The following is a 20,165-nucleotide window of genomic DNA, read 5'->3' as shown; positions in this document are numbered from 1 at the left end:
TGCAGTAGCTCACGCCTGTAATCCCAGCATTTTGGGAAGCCAAGGTGGGTGGATCACTTGAGGTCAGGAGTTCGAGACCAGCCTGACCAACATGGAGAAACTCTGTCTCTACCAAAAATGCAAAAATTAGCTGGGCATGGTGGCATGCGCCTGTAATCCCAGCTACTCGGGAGGCTGAGGCAGGAGAATCGCTTAAACCCAGTAGGCAGAGGTTGCAGTGAGCCAAGATTGCACCACTGCACTCCAGCCCAGGCGACAAGAGCGAGACTCCATCTCAGAAAAAAAAAAAAAAAAAAAGAAAAGAAAATTCCTCCCTCGTAGAGTTTCTGTGATGATTAAATGAGATAAGGCACATATAGGACTTCACATAGTGCTTGGTACTCCAAATATGCTAGGGATGAGGAGGAGGAAGAAGAGAATGAGAGTTCTTAAGCAGAGACCCAATAAATTCAAATATCAGTATATTTTTTAATTTGCATGCTACAGTGAATTAGATGGTTTGGGTGAGAATATTTTATATTTAAAGTTTAGCATGCTTACTCAGGTGGCATTTGATAAAAGTAACTGAATTATTTGAGCTATAGTACCTTCTAGCTCGATGATTGAATCTCCAGTAATAAATAAAGCTTCTTTCAGTGTGCTAATGAAAACATCATTAAGATAACATTAGTCTCCTAAATAAGACACCTATCATTAAATATGACTGTTGTTCACAATTTAGTGGGAAATCTTTTAGCATATAGCTGAGCTGGGAAAAGAGTATTTAACCACAAAAAATACTAACCCATATCAATTAGAGGTAGAAAAAAAAAATCTGTTGTATTTCCTTCTGTGTTTAGAATTACTTCCCACACCAATTTATGTGCCTGTAGTTGTCCAGCCTCTGAGAAATTTCAGAAACACATAAAGTAACATATTAAAGGCATCTTCATATACATGCCACAGTGATAAACATCATGTACTTTGACCAAGATCTAAAACACTATTAGGCTTTTGGGATATTTTTGCCCTGAAGAAGATAATGTGGGAAGTTGTCATAGTGAATATTTTGTAACACGCTGCTATTGGAGTTGCTAGTAATGAGATTTAGTAACTATAAGCATATATAGCTATTCAGATCCATAAAAGTGAATAAGATTACTAACTTTTCCCCAGCTTCTACCTCTTCACCCTAGTCAAAGCCACTGTCATTTTTTACCTAGTCTATTGCAGTAAACAACTGAGTATTAACCTTTTTCTCTGTTTTCACCCCTGGCTGCCTACTCCATTTCCACACAGCAGCCAGGGAGATCGTATCATGTCACTCGTCTGCATAATCATAAGCATCATAAAGCTTCCCATCACATCCACTAAGAGCAACACTCCTTACTTAGTCCTAGGATCTAGACCCTGCCATGGGCTGCCCCTCCCCCTCCCTCAGTCTATTGCAGTTACTCTGGCCTTTCATCTTTCTGCAAAGACCCAAGCTTATTCCTCCCCAAAACTTGTTTGCTAGCTGTTCCCTCTACCTGGAAACCTCCCCTTTAAGTCTTCCATGGAAGATTCTTCTGTCTCTTCAGGGACACCTTTCCTGACCACAGAGTATATTTTTAAATCAGCACATTTTCACTTTGAGGGCCACAATGGGGCTTAGGACATGTTCTTTGAGAAATATTTACAATCTGTAGTACTGTCATCTAAAATAAAGTCTTTATTAAATATTACTTAGCGTTACTGTTTTCATATAGATTCTCTATTTTTTAATGGTGAAACTTAGGCACATACTCACCTATATTTTAATAAAATTGTATCATCTGCATAGAAAACATTGATCGCCTGAAAAAGGTGAGTGTACCTTGCCCAGCAGCCTTGTAGCACAAATTCTAAGATTTCTGTCACTACTTTAGGTAGGATGTTCCGTGCTGCCATTTATTAAAGACAAATGGAAAACTGAAAAATCCATGTCATGTGCTGTTTTTAAATACAGATATGCAAAATTGAATGACTAAAAAGAAAATCCACAAGTAACTATAATGTTCATGAATCATAATAGATATTCCCAAACCCACAGATACCCTCCTAGTGAACAAGAATAGCTTTTACAAGTCATCAAGTTTACCTCTTAGAATTGAGAAGGTTTAGCTCCTCTGTGATACACAGCATAGCACAGAGATTTTAACTCTGCTTAATTGCTGTATTTACATGTGTCAGGACCTTCACGGGAGCTGGCAGCTCCCTTGAATTTCCAGCGAGTGGTCATGTGCCTATGTGTTAAACCTCTTAGAAAATAAAAACATACCACCTGCCAGGAGAATTTTAGAGAGATATAATCTATTTGTGTTTGACAGCCATATATAGAAGGCTAATTATACTTTCTGATCAATTTCTATGATATGATATTCAATATGGGTTATATGATCTACTCTCATCTGCATTTTATCAGTTCTTCTGTGTCGGACTCTCTCAGAAAACGTGTTTTTTGGCCCATATTTTCCAAATGTCTGATATTATCCCTCTGACAAACACTGTTTCTGCTTGGCTATTTCAGCACTTTTGTGTAATGGAAAATTTCACAAACACTTGCAAGAAATCTTTGTACCCTTGGTTGTCCGCTATGTGGATCTCATGGAGTCCTCCATCGCCCAGTCAATTCACAGAGGTTTTGAGCAGGAGACATGGCAGCCTGTCAAGTAGGTATCTTACCTAGTGTCCGTAGAGCACCTGCCTCTTCAACCCTGACCTTATGACTTTACACATGGCCATCTGTAGTTATCGCTTATGGTGGTCCCTTCCCACGTTGTTTGTTTCTTTACAGGAATATCGCCAACAGTCTTCCCAATGTAGCTCTTCCAAAAGTTCCAAGTCTGCCTCTTAATCTTCCACAGATTCCTAACATTTCTACTCCTTCGTGGATGCCTTCTTTATATGAGTCCACGTGTGTATTCCTCACTTATTTCCTGGTGGTGTGTTAGCTAGTGCATGGCCTGGGCTGTGTTCTGCGCAGATGTGTTTAGACTGCATGGCATTTATCATCGTTGGTTGAGGAATACTGTTTTTTTTGTTGTTTGAGTTTTTTAAGCTAGTAAGCTAAGCTTAGCACATCTGTGATGAATGATGTCGATTAAAAAGAAAAAACACACTAGTTTAATGTAGTTCATATGTAATCTGTGAGACAGGAATAATTTGGTGACATTCTACCCTAAGTAAATCATTTGGTGACATTGTACCCTAAGTAAAATAACCAGAGTTCTCCTTATGTATACAAAGCATTTTGAGGATTCTTAGCTCCAGCTTTATTACTGCCCAGATGACTTATCTTGTGCAAGTAGAAAACCTTTGGAAGAATGGTTTCAAGAATATAATCTTTTTCTATTTTTATCTTAGTCTCAACTTTTAAAAAACAGTACTGCATCATGCAGGCCCTTTCATTGTCAAAACCAGGAAGTTCTTCTTTTGTTCTTTTATTATATAGTTGGTACGTCTTGGTATTTTTAAATAGTCTTTATATCATCAAAAACCACATTTATTAACTTCACATCATGATGAGTTTGCCTATTGCAGAATCAGCAACTAAGAACCACTGAAGTGAATAGGAATGGGCTTTTAAATTGATCAGTTCTGAATTTAGATCTTAGCTTATTAATTGTAAATCCTTCTTAGCCTGAGTTTTTTTCCTCAACTCTAAAACAATTATGACACCTAATTGAAAGATGTTTTTGTGATGATTAAAAAAACTGTATTAAGGCATATCCTAGGCTGTCAGTAAATTATTAGTACTATTAGCATATCCTAGACACCCAGTAAATGATCATTACTACTACTCTACATTGTTGTTTTTGTTATTATTACTATCATCAGGCATCATCATTATAATTTATGATGGTATAGTTTTTAAAACTATGAGCCTCACAGCGATCAGAACCAAGTAATAGTAGTAGTTTACAAATGGGAAAACTTGGGCAGTTACCTGCTTTGCCCAAGATCTCATATGAAATCAACTAGAAAGAATAATCATGAGAGGAAGAAAAATAGCTTCCATTTATTGAGAATTTACTATGTTTCCAGTACAGTGCCAAGTTATTTATCTCATTTAATCTTTATAACAACCTCATATCATTATCCCCATTTTACAGTTAAGGAAACTAAGTCATAAAGAAACTAAGAAACAAAACTTAACCCAATATCTCACAGCAAATAAGTGACAGAGGCAAAATTTGAACCCAGGTTTGTTTGACTACAAATTCCTCACTCCTATCATTAATTTGTTCTGCTGCCATAGAACGTTGTGTTTAAGAACTTGCTACTTTTCTACCTATCCCACCACCAACTGCAAATCCACACCCAGCCAGGTATGCACACAATCAAGAAAAGAAATAGGAAAAGACCAAGAAAGAGAATAACTTGCAAAGTAATTTGGCAGTATTTCTCCAAGTTTAACATCATAACTACATTCATAATACTAGGATATTATGTTACATGTGAATTTTTTTTCTTACAGGCAAATGCTTTTGGTCATTAGAGTGTGTAAAGTGGTGTCTGTGTGTGCTCAGAAAATTACCTACAAACTATAATGAACCTTTCTAAGTGTATGATTTTTTGTTCTTTTTTACATTGTTTTATAATTTAACTCCTTTTCTTCCTAATTTCTCATCTATTTAACGCTTGATTTTAGCCAAGAACACTATCATGGGCATTATCCTGTGAAATTTATTTTTTTGTTAGTACTCTTTTATTAACTTTGGGATTTGTACGAACTCTGAATCCCTTATTGAGGACCCTTTTTTAAAGTATGTTAATTTCAGGACAGGAATAATGACAAATTGGGGCTTTGTAAGTAAAGTGATTGTGCTTTCACCATTCTGGGGAAATTTAAAAATGTGTTTTACAAGTTGATCACCGTTATCTTTACCTACCAAGGTTATCAACATTAGGTTCTTCGTCAGAGTGTCCAGAATTACTCATAATGTTATGATGTTATTGCCATTTGTTTTTTGAAGTTTGAAACATTGATAAAAAGAAACATTTATATTTAACATAAAGAATTAAAAATACAACTACTGATTAAATAAGAAGAATATAAAAGTAACCATGGTTTTGAAGATACATCCCTGCCTACTAATGCATAAATCATGCAAGGATTGCTCATCGACATTATCTATCTGTATAAAATCTTTATTGTGTTTTTTTTTTTCTCTAGAAATGAATGCCAGTAAGTTAAGTTTCCTGCTGGCATTTTTAGGAAATTATCTCAGAGTCCACTACTCACATTCGAATTCTTTAATCTGTTAATAATACCTTTAGGAATAGGTCACTGATTAGAAATAATTTTAAAATGAAAAAGCTTTGAATAAATTGCAGGTTATATGTACCAACTTCAGAGAAAGACTACTCACATTTTTTTAATATATCTATCTAATTATAACAAACACTTGTTATCTTAATTACATTCCCAATTAAACACATTTATTGTCAAGAATCTTACCATAGAATCAAACAGAAGAAAAATATAACCATATTCTCTATAAAGATTGTCATATATTATTAGAAAATCTATTTTTAGTAGAATTCTGCCTTTACCATTAGAGATTTTGTTTTTATGATGTTTTTCCCTTGTCATTGTGTTGTTAAAGAATATATACATTTCAAATAGTTACACTTCTCCAAAGTAAAAAGATTATAAGAAGCAGATTTGCTTCTTTGCCAGTTGTATTCAGTTATTCTTAAAACTCAGTTCCTCTAATCTATCAAGCTGTACACTGTGGATGTGAAGGGAGATTTTGTTTGGTCTTTTTTTCTCTTAATTGTGTGATATATATGGCAAAAGGAGAAATAAAAGTAGTGTTTTTTTCAACACTTTCACTGTAGTATCAGCATGGTGTTGTCTGGTTCTCTTATTTAATGGTTCTCTTATTTAATATTCAGTGCATTTGAGGCACTGAATATTAAGGTGAAGAGATTTGAGTAAAGTGCTACGGGAGTGTTTACTGCTTTGTGTGATTGGTCCCTAGAGAACTTAAATCTGAGGGCATTTTGGCTAGACAAGGAGATCAGGAGGAATTACTGGCAGAATGAGAAGAGAAAAGCAATATAGGTTTGTGATAGAGCTTTGACGCTGAGGCCAGGGTGGAGGGCAGAAATAAGCTTTTCATTAGTCAAGAGCAAGAGGTAACTATTTTTCTAAGCTAGCTCATTAAGATATATTTAGCGAAACAATGTGGTGCTTTAAACAATTTATTTTTTTTTTTAATTTTACTTTAAGTTCTGGGATACAAGCGCAGAATGTGCAGGTTTGTTACATAGGTATTTTCCCCTGCGCTGTTGTAATAAATGAGTTTATTTCTTTAATTTTCTTTTGTAAACTAGAAATACAAATTTTAAGTTAGTATATGTGAAGCAATTGTGGGAAAGCTGAGAACAAATGAATCATACAGCAGCTTTTTTTTGCTTTTGCTTTTATGCTTTTTATGGTTAAATTTCAATGTTTTAATGTAGGAATATTTTACTTTCAAAACACATGTTTCTGTATTAGCCTATGTACCTGCATAATGGAAAGTAATAGCATAACCATTTGCCAAAATATTATATGTACTCTTCTATAAGTTACCTTCATACATGAGGTGATAGCACAGTCCTGTAGAGTAATTTTACCATAGTAGTGAATGCTTAGCAAATGTTGGCTCCACAGTTAGATATAAGGACCTGAAATGCATTGTTTTTCTCATCTTCAGAGCACCCTGAATGTCATTTCTCTGTCAGACAATACCTTGCACTAAGTTGGGTTTTAATAAGCCAGAAAAAGCAAAAAATGAAAATAAAAGATTGCTTCCCTACCTAGCCCATTTTATTTCCAGTTCCTGTCTCACCTTTACCTGTAATTGAGAAATTCAAGGACCCTATATTCTACACACGTGTAGATAGACAGAAACCACCATGGTGACAGAGGCACATATGCATGAATAACGGCAAAGGTACTGGTTGCTAACATAAGGATTTTCTTGCATAAAACATAATTTTGGGGATTTGCAAGAATCTTTATCCTAGAGATTGGTAAAGAACAGTTACAATGTTTGTTCTTATGTACACAATATAATTTCCTTAGTAAAGTATACATATTCATTTTACCTCTTTGTATGAAACCCTACCACCATATTTATTTCTATTTTGTTCTCCTTCCCTGCCTTATTAAGAATTGTAGAGGAACAATTAGAAGGCTGAACAAAGAAAATATTGGATCATTAGAGACTTTATATGGCATTTTTTTCGCTGATGGCAATTGATACAGAAAAGAAAAAACAATGTATTAATGGTATACCTGATTAACGGGGAGTTCATGATGTTCATTTTTCCTTTTTCTTCTAGCAATGGCTCAGCAACATCAGAAGACCTTTTTTGGAAGCTTGATGCACTACAAATGTTTGTCTTTGATCTGCACTGGCCAGAACAGGAATTTGCCCACCACTTAGAGCAAAGACTTAAACTAATGGCCAGTGATATGCTAGAGGCCTGTGTCAAAAGGTAGACATGTATTTTCAAATTGCTGCTTAATGTGCCAGCACCCAAAAATATCACTTTTTATCAAGTACCTAATATATTATTGTCATAGCAAAGGTTTCATTATGCACCACTATTCCAACATTTAATGAGTATTAGGTTATCTTGATTAAATTCTGGGGACCCATGTAATTGATGAAATTGGCTGGATACTTTTTTTCAAGTCTCCCAACTATTGCCTTAATCAGTAACATTTATACCATATTAATGGTTTCTTTAGGGCTTATTGTTATCTCTCTGGGAATACTATGCTTTAAATTCCCAAGGTAATATCTCCTGAGACATATGAAAAAGGTCTGTTATGTTCTGTATGCGTTATGTACTGTGTCTGTGTGCTGTGAAATGGCATAGTAAACTCAAAATAGGATCAGCACCATCAGTTGTTCTGGGATTACTAACTATTTTCTGGTATTTTCTGTCCACATCAGATGAGTTCCAACTATCTGCTTTCTTTCTTTATAACTTAACTGGAAATAAGTTATGAGGCTTCGTATTCTTCCAAATGTGCTTTCATTTTATAATAGTTTTACAAAATCAGCTTTGCATCCTAATTGGTCAAGCATTTTTTTTCCATTGTCCTTGTTCATTATATATGCAAGGACAATATGGAGCCACATATTAGAAAAGTGTTCAAACACTGGTTAGACCAATTGGATATTTCTGAAATCTTGAAACCAAGAAAAAAATCTGTCTTTAGAATAATGTTCAGTGGCCCCTTAAGGCAAGGCCCTGGATTAGGTAGTTTAATGTTTTTTAAAAATCATCTTTGATTTTGATGTCTCGATTCTGTGGATTTTCATAGGATACTTCAGCAAAACCAATTCAAAATTGCCCATGATGCAGTTTCTTTCAAAAACCTGCCTGCAACTTTAGGTTTTTGAAAGAGAATGTAAGTGACATAAAAGAATTACACATTGTCTGTTGTACATTGATTACCATGTTTTAGGGTTTTCTAGATTTGTGCTTATTTTTTCTAATTTGGTAAGCCCTCACATAGAGGATATATTCTGCTTAAATGCATACAAGTGTGTGATTTTTCTACTTGTAAATTCAGACAACTAAGTGAAATTATGAGTTTTTTTCCATTAAATGTGGTACTCCAGATATAACAAAAAGCTTCATTTGGGCGATACTGCCTAAGTGACTGCATGAAGCTAGGCTTAATATAAAAATATCACAATGTGATCTTTCATTGAGACACTTGAAAAGCATCCCACCCCTTAGCCCCCAAGCACTGCCACACTGCTTGCTCCTTATTTGCATGTTTTAAATTAGCATATTGTAGTGTTGATTTCACTTTTTACAAAACAGATGAGCTGTATAGCAGAATTTCTTACTCTGAATTCATGTTTTAAAAACTAGAACAAGAACTGCATTTGAACTCAAGCTACAAAAGGCAAGCAAAACAACTGACTTGCGCATTCCAGCTTCCGTTTGCACTATGTTTAATGTGTTAGTCGACGCCAAAAAGCAAAGCACCAAACTCTGTGCCCTGGATGGAGGACAAGAGGTATGTAGAATGTGCCACATGGGGAAAGGCAGCACAGGGTGCCTTGGCATGGGAAATGCTCTTTCCACAAGGCATTCTCTTGATTGGATTGAAAAGACCAAGTTCTCTAGCACCAAACTTTTGATCTTTTCTTTACTATAATAACAGAATGCCCTTTATCCTTCGCTCATGTCAGTTTCTCCTTTTTGATATAAATACGGTCTAAAATTGCATAAGTGGCCATGAATTTTAGATATAGCTTTTAACAGCTTTAGTGTTGTGTCATTTACATAAACCTTGCTTTTTACAAGCAAATGAGAAAGCTGGAAAGCTACCTGTTTTGTTTATACAAATCTAGAGTATCCAGAGTTTGCATCTATAAAAGTAAGACACACAAAAAAGTATGAAATAGTTTATTTAGACAGTAGCTTACATTTTTAAAACTTTAGGTTGAAATAGACTTAAAAATCTAGGCCTAGTTCTTATCAATAAATATCCTATTCTTTCTATTTGATTTATATTTTGTTTGGTTTTATATTTAGAAGTACAATTTTATTTTACCCCATGATTTTTTGTTGAGAGTGGTGATTGGGTGAAAATTGATTTATTTTTCTTCAATTATCTGTTTAAGTTGATTTTGTTGCCTTTTTTCCCATTGTAATTACTTTTTCTTCATTTTTTTATTCTTCCCTTCTGTTCTCTTTCATCATCTTTTTTTTTCCCCCCATGGCATGATCCAGTTTGGTAGTCAATGGGTAAGTCTCATTTTTTTTTTCTAAAAGCACATTTCATTTGAGTTATTATTTTTGTAAACGTATATTTTTTATTTTCATCTTTTCTAATTAAAATTATATAAATTTATTTTCAGATTTTTGGCTTCTGTGTTCACAAATATAAGGCTAACAGCTTACAATAGCATAGCAATAGCCCAAAGATTCATTAAAACACTAAATACTTATACCTTAAATAATGACAAGGGGAATGTTTCTCTCCTGTTAGTCTGCAGAATTTATAAACTACTCTTAGAATTTTAAAGATAAAATTATTTAAAACCAAATTAATTCACCTTCTTTTAAATTGAAATCTGAATAACTATAGGAGCAGAGTGATTATTAACATTTTTCAAGCATTTATCTACCGTATACTTTTAATACCAAAAAAATTTCAAGTTTGGAGCTTTAGATGACATATAGCCCCTAAAAACTTGAACCAGGAGGCCACACCCAAAGTCACTTCATACAGATGAACCCAATGGTGGATTTCAGCGAGGTACAAGCCCACCAGTGGATACAGTCTTTCCTCCCACTCAAGGCCTAGGATGTGACCATCATCAGACGTAAGGAAGAGGCAGGCCTGTGTCATGAGACTTCTGCCCTCCTCCACAACAGGTCGTCCTAAAATACTACCCCAGAATCCCTGAGGTACAAGGTTAGAAAACCTTTATGCATAAAGGATTGACTAGTGTATACTTTTTTTTTTCGTGAGTCAGAATGTCTTTGTGTCCTATAGGTAAGTTACATCTTACAAGTCTTACAGTTGACAATTGGGAATCAAACTCAGGGTGACTCTTCCTGAGCTGACAATTCTCATCTGAGCAGAAGGGCTTAGTTAACTGTGAAAATAGGTGGGAAGGCCTACTACTTGTGAATTCTATACCTATTGCCCCAGATATAGACATTAGCTATTTGGCCATAATTTATATTTATGCATGAATATGCAATTTTATTCTTTGAGCAATTCAGCAGAAAAAAATGTATTTATATTACCATAGCATACAACCTTACAAATATATCAAGTAACTGATATGTGTTATAGAATGTTCAGTAATTACCATTCTCTGATCACTTACAACATGATTTATTATATCTAATTATCTGAATAAGTAGGCAGCTAGCTTAGATACCAATGGGTCCTATTTACCTCCTCATGTTTTTTTAATACCCAGATGTAAGCCTTTGATTGTCTGCCTGAGAATATTATCTTAAGTTTCCTCATAAACCCATTCTTTTCTCATCTGGTTTGTGGAATCATCTTCCATTAATACTGGGTTTATCCATTTATTCTTATTTTAACATACACTGCAGTACCTGGCATGCAGTAGGCACTTTAGTAAATGTTTGCTCAGTGGATGAACAGATTTGTTGTCACTGTTTTAAAAATCCTCCCCTGTAAGAAACAACTTGCTGTAGTACTTAAAAGGAAAAACAGGGACACACAAATGATGAACATTGTTACATTGTCAAATGATTCTTTACATTAATAGGTTAGTGGTTTTGAAGAGTAATCTACTACTGTTCATTGTGTGTGCACCTGTACATTCACACCAGAGACAATTAGTTCCCCACAACTTTCACACAATTAACATAGTTCAAAATGTGCAGGTGTAAAACCCATTAGCAACCCTGAAAAAGTGGTAAACAAGAATTTCATTGCAAAACAATTTTCTACTTTGCTTTTTGTCTCCAGTAAACATACCCACATAATTGCATAGGCCTTCCCTCTCTATATATGCTGAGATAAGTTTTGTAATTGTTGAAAATTAGTATATACATTACATATACAGGTGAGCCAGTGGACCTCATTTATAAAAAGCAACAAAGTTGTTGAAAAAAACTAGATCATTAGACAATTTGGAACCATGTAAAAATATATACTACATAGTTAAACATAGCAACAATGTTTTTTCTAAATTATAAAGAAGTTACCTCTCCAAAATCTCTAGTAAATGTGTTATATTGTCATCGCTGGGATAAAACTTGCCCAACTCCTTCCCCACAATGCATTCCCTTCTGTGCTTCTAAATTATGATCCTGTTTTTCTTACATGCTACGTGATGATGCAAACATGTTCCACTGAGGCCCAGAATAGGGTTTAGTGGAGTGATTAGTGGGTGAATGATCTGCTCATGTGACAGCTGTGTGAAATGAGTCAGCAGTCTCAGGCCAGTCCCTCAGGGACAGATGTCGAGATCACAAAGCCACCTCAGTGTTTAGAATCTTCATTATCCATAACTGCACAAAAGCAGATGACTACCTGGGCTGTAGGCATTCATCAGCCCTGACGACCACTTCATTCCATGGTCCCATTAGTTGAGGATGAAGGTGAAAACACATTAATATGGCAATTCAGGGGAGCAAGGGGCCCTACTTGGGCCAAATTTGTTCTCAGTTAAATTAAAATGCATCCATTTCTGGAACTAACAATCCAGTACCTTTAAAATATTATATACCCCAAGACAAGGTCCAAAATCTTTTAAGAAAGCTGGAATTCACTGGCATCTGATTAGTCTTCATTTCATGAGTGTGTTTGTGTAACAGCAGTCAGGAGAAGTGGTGCTGTTCACCTGACTGTAGAGAGGCCAGGATTTCGGACTGTGTCTGACCTATGATTTCCCTGGGCTTCGTGAAGTAAGGATTCCTGAATGGTTATTTTAATGTAAGTTCAGAATCACCTGCTGGGAAAGCAGGCACAGTTTGCCTTTGAGGGCAGATGTGGGGAAACTTAGTTTAAGAATGAATTGAAATCTAACAAAGCCCTAGAATCTAAGATTATCAATCCAACTTGAAGTATTCAAAGAATTTTATTTTCTTCTTTTAAATTTCAACTTTTATTGTAGATATGGGGGTACATGTGTAGTTTTATTACATGTGGGTATTGAGCATAGTACTCAATAGATCATTTTTCCATCCACATCTTCCTCCCCCCACCTCTAGTAGTCCACAGTGTCTGTTGTTCCCATGTTTATGTCCGTGTGTTCTCAGTGTTTAGCACTCACTTATTAGTGAGAACATGCAGTATCTGATTTTCTGTTCCTGTGTTAATTTACTTAGGATTATAGCCTCCAGCTGCATCCATATGGCTGCAAAGGACATGATTTTTTACTTTTTTATGGCTATGTAGTATTCCATGGTGTACATGTACCATATTTTCTTTATCTGGTCTGCCATTGATGGACACCTAGGTTGATTTCATGTCTTTGCTACTGTGAATAGCATGGCAATGAACATACAATTTCCAGTGGTTTTCATTTTCGTTTTTGTTTTCGTTTGTTTGGTATAGTGATCTGTGTTCCTTTGGATATGTACCCAGTAATGGGATTGCTGAGTCAAATGGTAGCTCTATCTTAAGTTCTTTGAGAAATCTTCAAACTGCTTTCCAAAGTGGCTGAATTAATTTACATTCCCACCAACAATGTATAAGCATTACCTTTTCTCAGTATTTTTTCTTTTTTTGTCTCCTTCTGTCGCCCATGCTGAAGTGCAGTGGCATATTCATAGGTCACTGCAACCTCAGACTCAGGCTCAGGCGATCCTCCCACCTTAACTTCCTAAAGTGCTGGGATTACAGACATGAGCCACCATGACCAGCCTCTGATAAAAATTTTATAGGTTTTTATTGTTGCAAACAAAAATGTACCAAAAATGTTGTCTGTTATACTAAATGGGAAAAAAACTATCAATTTTAACTTAAAAATGTCTGTGCAGATGAACTCTGTTTTTACCTGTGATCTCTTTTTACATGTTCATGTTTGTCTTTGAAAGTTATCTGAAAATTTCTAGAAAGCTGCCTTTATGAACTAGTTTAAGCACACCACTGATCTTAGAATGTTTTAACCAGCCACTGAATGCTCCTGTACCCACCCCAGATGAACACACAATAACCACAGTTATTTTGGCAGTTTTTGACTTGCCTTATTTTAAATGTGTACACACACAAATATTACTTTCACAGATAATCATTAATTACATTTATTGACATATTTCAATTTCCGGTTTCATCCTTGTTCCTTAATTCTACAACTTCCTTTTATGTTAATTTGTCATTTTCCTGAAATACATTATTTAATAAATTTTTTAGCAAAGGTTAAAAAACAACACAGAAAAAGAAAAAGAAAGTTATCTGGGTCCCCTAATGAATGAACTTTTTATAGCTAACTTTGTATTACCTATGTATGGCATATATGGGTTATTGTCTGCAGAATATATATGTAAAATGGGAATTCTCGAGCCATCTTTTCTCTCACACTCATGTGCCTGTACCACCTCCGCCAACTGCACAGCCAGAGCAGATTCTGAAAGTTCCCAGCAGTTGTAATATTAGTGTAAGTCATATCTAACCAGATACATTTACAATAGCAGAATCCCATATTATACAAATCTGAAAACCTCACACTATTTGGATTCACCTCTTGGGTATTAAATTTAAGATGTGTACTTCTTCTTTATTCCTTTGTTTTTAACATTGTATGTGTTTGTTTTTGTTCATTCATTCTCATATTCTCTCCCTCCCTCCCCATCTCTTCCTCTTTTTCTCTTTCTCTCTGCTTATGGCTAGATCAGGTATCAAAGCAAGCAACAATCTACAGGTGTGTATTATAGGAGAATTTAATGGTTCCTAGTGTCCATTGACTTTCACTGCTTTTCAAGAAAATGGGTATCAATGACCTCTTTTGTGGCTCATCACTTGATTTTAAGATTTGCCAGAATCAATTCGACCCAAAAGTTTAACATGTAGTAGCTCTGTATTTTATATACGATAGTTTTCTGATGACATTTGATCACTTTGAATTCAAAAAATGAAAGTTATGTAAACAGAAAAACATTGGAGATAAGGCATATTTAGGAACCTGCTTGGAAGTCTGGGTGCCTCAATGCCTGCATGCTTTGGAGCACTTTCCATGTAAAAGGGAAGTGAGATGCTTGAAGCCCAATTCCTGTATCTCTTTCCTCTTCTACCCCAAAGAAGTATATCATGTGGCATTTAATTTCCTCTTGCTGCATACACTGATCTGGAGCAAGGAGGACGTGAAACAAGAGTGGCAGCGCGGGAGAGCCAGGCAGAGCTCATTTGCATAAGCTTCTCCATCGCAGAGTCAGCTGCACAGCTTTCAGCCAGGAGCTGGGGGGCCTTTTTTTGTAAGTGTGTCTGTGGAGGGATTACCCTACCCATCAGCCTGTGCACTGGAATTGTTCAGCTGGTCTCAGATATGTTCATGTGTGAGCCTGCCTGGCTCAGAAAATTATTAATAATTTAGACTGGATCAGAACTTTAACTGCCAGCCAGCTTTTTCAGGCTCTTTTTCTTCTACCTATTTTTCTGTCTTCTCTCCCCTTTTCTCTCCCCTTTTCCTTCTCTTCAAGCTATCTCAAAAGCAAAAATATCAGCACTACTGGAATGGAAATCCACTCTCTGTGTTTCAATTCCATTTATCCTCTGGCGAGCACAAATTTGGGAATCGATAAAGGTTTTAATTGAGACAGACATGCTTTGGTGGGTGCAATATGTGCTCAGAAAATTCCACATTCACATCAATGTGGTTACTTTTAGATCACTCATCATTATGCACTCATATTCACACCCACACACCCACACCCACTCAGACTCACACAGAAAAAGAAAATAATTCAGACACTCCAAAATTATCCTTCCTTTCTTTATTATTTATGCAGGTTGATGATAACCACTTGTAACTGTTGGAACCCTTGGGGAGAGGGGTGGAGTGTCATTCCTGAGTATTCCAAAGCAGACCTAAGTTGATGTTTTCTTCTGTGTGGAAACTTTGAGACATGTTTTCAGCACAAAAAAAAAAAATAGCTTTCAAAAACTTACATCTTAAGAAACCATTCAACCAGCAGTGAAGTTGGTCTAATGTTTATATTGACCTGAGTACTTTTACTCTATGCATTTTGTTAGCTGTTCCAAGAAGCCTTGAACCATCAAGATAGGGTTAGTCTTTACAAGTCACATTTTCTGTGAAGTGGCTATTGGGGACAATCAGTTGTCAGATAAATGCTTCTAAAGGAAGAATTACTGTTTAAATGGATGTGCCTTCACAAGCCTTGGAAGCCAAAGCTTCTGCTAATTTAAGAATGGAGCCCTCTAGTATTCTCTAAAGAAAGAAAGAAAAAAAGTCTTTCAGATTGATTTTAAATACATCTTTTTTTGGTATTTATTTAAAGGCATCTTTTTCATGAAGAAGCGGTAATAAAACTATGGGGAGTGAGTGATGTTTCATTATACCTTTTATGGCCTATTAATTTGTTACCATCTATTCACCTTTGTTGATGAAATTCTAATTTTGCCCTTGCTCGAGCATATTGTAAGAATTGTATAAACTGCTGCTCCCTATGCTGACAAAAAGGTCCTTTTAGAGTGAACAATTGGGAGCTCATTTTATTTCTAGAGCACATTTAAAATAACTTATGAATGAGAGTTGTCAGACATGAAATGCAGTATTAATTAAATCTTTTTCTAGTCTTTTTGCTTCTCCAGCTAAACCAACCCTTTAGAAAAATACATGGCCACCTTAATTATAGAGGAGAAGACAAAAAGTATCCTTCACATTCCTCTGCCTGAATAAGAATAAGAACTCAATTCATCTAAATAATAACCCCATTAGCTGCTTAACTCAACAGTGCACATGGGAAAATTTTCAAACCACAATGTAAAAAGTGTTGACTGGGTGGATCATTTTCAAGGTTTTGTTCTTTTAATGTTCAAAATGATCATTTTAAATAAATCTGATAGGCCATAACTAGTAGATTTAGAGCATTTATGACTGATGACAAAAGTTTTGTGTCCATGTCAACTAATGAGTTTTTATCTTTTAATATCTAGCAACAGTACCATTCAAAAATAGATGATCTGATCGACAACAGTGTAAAAGAAATCATTTCACTGTTAGTTTCAAAGGTAATGTATTATTTATTCACCTTTTTAAATCAAAGTGAAAATTTTCAACAGAGAATTTTTTAATGTTTTTAAATATCTAATTGAGAAAAAAGGTAGTTTAAAAGAATTTTCAGAAAAGTTAGGAGCAAAAAAAGGTTAGGAACACTATGTCAACAGCTTTTGATTTTTTTGTATATAATAAATTTTGGCTTTTCCTACAATTGTTGTCATTTTAAAACTAACTCTTCTTCCAGTAAAACCTTATTATGTCACATTCATGTTCTCATGCTATTTATTTTAACTTCATAGCAGCTTTGAGTAGTCATCAGTCCTTGAATTTAGCCCATCTGTGGTGACGACGGCACTAAGGCTCTAGATCTGTTCTCAGAGACAGACAGAGAAAGCTGCAGGGTGACATCTGAGGTCCTCCACACCCAGGAGTTTCCCAGGATTTCCAATTTGATGCTCAAAATACCTTTGATAAAAGCTATGATCTTTCACTGTATAAGTAGAGATGAAGCAGTGGGCGCATCATTTAGTGATTAGATGATTTAGATTCCCACTAAGGTGTAACGGACGGTCATGGGTAGCATTTGAGATCGGGGGCTGATAAGGAAAGGAAGAGAGAACATGAGAGCACCAGGAGTTTAAGAGGATGAACAGAGAGAATGGTCATGTTCCTAGAGGCACTTTCCTATGAGCAGATACATCCCATGCTCTCACAAGGCTTCATCAAAAAGCCCTAAATCAGGCTTCTTCATAAAACAACTGGAAGGATGACAAGAAGCAAAGGTAAAACCGCCCCCAATTTAATAAACAGACAAAAGACATCCTGTTTAGAAGAGAAAAAAACAGAGATGCCCCATGAACATGAAAAATGTTAATCCTCATTAATAATTTAAGGAATGCAAAGTAAGCTACAATAATATACTATTTTCTCTAGCAAATTAGCATACATGTTTTTAAAGTAACATTCAGTTTCAGGTGAGGCAAGACACTCACCTTTCCTATATAGGGGAGTATAAATCGTTACAGCCTTTCTGGAAAATAGTTTGGAAATACATCAAGTACATTAATACCTTTTCACCTTTTTCTATTTTATCATACTGCTTAGATGCGCAAAATATATATTATTGATACTTGCCACCTTATGTCTTACCAATATTTGGAAACAACCTTAATTTCTAATGAGGGAAAAGGTAAAGCAAATTATGCGACATCTGAAAAGGTAAAGCAAATTATGGGACATCTGCATTAAGAAATGATACTTTCAAAGACTATTAATGATAAATGAAGAGTTTCATAATACAGTATTAAGTGAAAATAGCTGAATATTTAAAAGTGTAAAATATGATCTGAATTTGCATCTTATAGGAAAAAGACTGTTAGGATAAACAGCAGAATGTTAACAGAGCTTTTCTCTGGGTAATGGGAATATAGTTCATTTTTTATTTCATCTGCAATTTTTTTTGTATTTTTCAAATTATCTAGTGGCATGTCTTAGAGTGGAAAACAACCGCAAAGAAAAACGATGTTAGAATCACACCACCTCACCAGCTTATTTTTGTTCTCTTGATTTTTACCACTGCACCAAATACCTACAGATACAGATACCTCACACATTCACCAACAAGTGGATAGATAGAGAAAAAAATAATAGGAAAACCATGGGGGGAAGGGGTGAACCACTGGGGAGAATCAAGCTCTTTGAGGAAGAGCAGTGAGATTTCCACCCTCTGAGGAGCCCAGCACAGCAGCTTGCATCACCACACAGTCAACCCACTACAGTGAAATAAAGTTAACTTTGCACCTTCTTCTCTGTGAGGCCTTCAGGGAAATTTTATCCAGATATAACCAACCCGTGAACACAGTCCTCATGCGGAAGTTGCCTTTTGTGAGAAGTTTGCTTAATCAGTATCATTCAATTACATGTTAGCTATAGATGATATAAGGTTTATCAGGCAGCAAGGAAAAAGTCCAGCAAGTTTTGCTTTGGGGGCGGGAAGGAAGAGTACAGAGAAGGCAGATGGGGCTGCATGTCATCTCTGCATCCATTTCTGGCAAAGCAAGACACTTAAATGTTTCTATATCAAATACATCTGGTTAATTTTAAAAATAGTGTATTTGAGCTAAGTAAGGAAAAGATATTCTAAAATAACCAGTAGCTACTAGCCACATGTGGTTGTGGAGTACTTGAAATGTGGCTAGTGAAGCTGAGAAATTAAATTTTTAATTTAATTTTGATTAAAAGAGCCTTGTATAATACTGGATATTATATTTAGAAAACAGCACTAGATTATAGTTTTCCTCTGTGCCTAATTTCTCCTGCTGTCAAATTGTACTTATCTTTGATTCTTTGGTTGAAAAGTATAAAATAAGTTTACTTGATAGGTTGAACCAAACATCTCAAGCTTCTATAAGAGATGACAGTAATTGATGTTTTTTAAAAAGATGATGCAAATTGATCTCCATAATTATATTTTTAAAATCATTTTATTGCAATATTAACAGACAAAAAAAATTGTACGTGCTTAATATATACAAGATGAGTTTGTAGGTAAGTATACAGCCATATAAGTATATAATCATAAAACCATCACCTCAAACTGTACCATAAACATATCCATCACCTCCCAAAGTTTCCTCCAGCCCTCTCAAATAATTGTTTCTGTGTGTGTGATAACAGTCACATAAGATCAATCCTCTTAGCAAATAGTATTGTTTTCTATAGGCACTATGCTGTACAGTAGCTCTCTAGGACTTATTCATCATGCAGAACTGTGACAGCTTTTGACAAATACCTCCCCATTTCTCCCTCCCCTCAGCCCCTGAGAAACCAACTTTCTACCCTCTGCTTCTATTATTTTGACTATTTTAAATTCCTCATATAATTGGTACTATGTAATATTTAATCTTCTGTGTCTGACTTATTTCGCAGAGCATAATATATTCCAGGTTCATCTGTTTGTCTCAAGTGGCAGGATTTCCTTCTTCTTTTGAGGCTGAATAATATTTCACTGTATGCACATAACTCATTTTCTTTATCCATTCACCTGTCTCGTGAATATTAAACTTGCTTCCAAGTCTTGCCTATTGAGAAGAATGCTGCAAAGAAATGAGAGTGCAGATATCTGTTCAATATACTAATTTCAATTCCTTTGGCCATATACCCATTAGTGGGATTGCTAAATCATATGGTAGTTCTATTTTTCATGTTTTGAGGACTCTACACACTATTTCCCGTAGTGGCTACACCAATTTACATATCCACCAACAGTGGGCATTTTTGCCACATTCTCACCAATATCTGTTATCTTTTGGATTGTTGATAATAGCCATCCAAACAGATGTGAGCTAATGTCTCACTGTGATTTTGATTTGCATTTCTCCAAAGATTAGTGATGTTAAGCTCCTTTTCGTATACCTGTTGGCCATTTATACGTGTTTATTAGAGACATAGTGCTTTGCTCATTTT

The 20,165-nt window shown here is 35.4% G+C and overlaps 1 protein-coding gene across 10 annotated transcripts in view; it reads left to right on the top strand.

Annotated features, from left to right (window-relative positions):
• The window catches only part of CADPS2 (calcium dependent secretion activator 2), a 564,312-nt gene that overhangs the window by 486,012 nt on the left and 58,135 nt on the right, over positions 1–20,165 (top strand). For 5 of the 10 annotated variants that reach the window (XM_030826801.1, XM_030826804.1, XM_030826802.1 and 2 more), the window contains 5 exons: positions 2,528–2,669; positions 2,795–2,914; positions 7,339–7,494; positions 8,893–9,040; positions 16,637–16,711. In XM_030826801.1, the coding sequence (XP_030682661.1) occupies positions 2,528–2,669; positions 2,795–2,914; positions 7,339–7,494; positions 8,893–9,040; positions 16,637–16,711 (641 nt within the window). Of the gene's footprint in view, positions 1–2,527; positions 2,670–2,794; positions 2,915–7,338; positions 7,495–8,892; positions 9,041–10,330; positions 12,763–16,636; positions 16,712–20,165 lie in introns of those variants that run through there. The other 5 variants (XM_030826808.1, XM_030826805.1, XM_030826807.1 and 2 more) reach the window with 2 other exon arrangements.

The sequence above is a fragment of the Nomascus leucogenys genome, chromosome 13, assembly GCF_006542625.1.
Source record: "Nomascus leucogenys isolate Asia chromosome 13, Asia_NLE_v1, whole genome shotgun sequence".
In the NCBI taxonomy this organism is placed as follows: Eukaryota; Metazoa; Chordata; class Mammalia; order Primates; family Hylobatidae; genus Nomascus; species Nomascus leucogenys.
The sequence above is the reverse complement of the archived record's forward strand: the minus strand, read 5'-3'. Positions and strand labels throughout refer to the sequence as shown.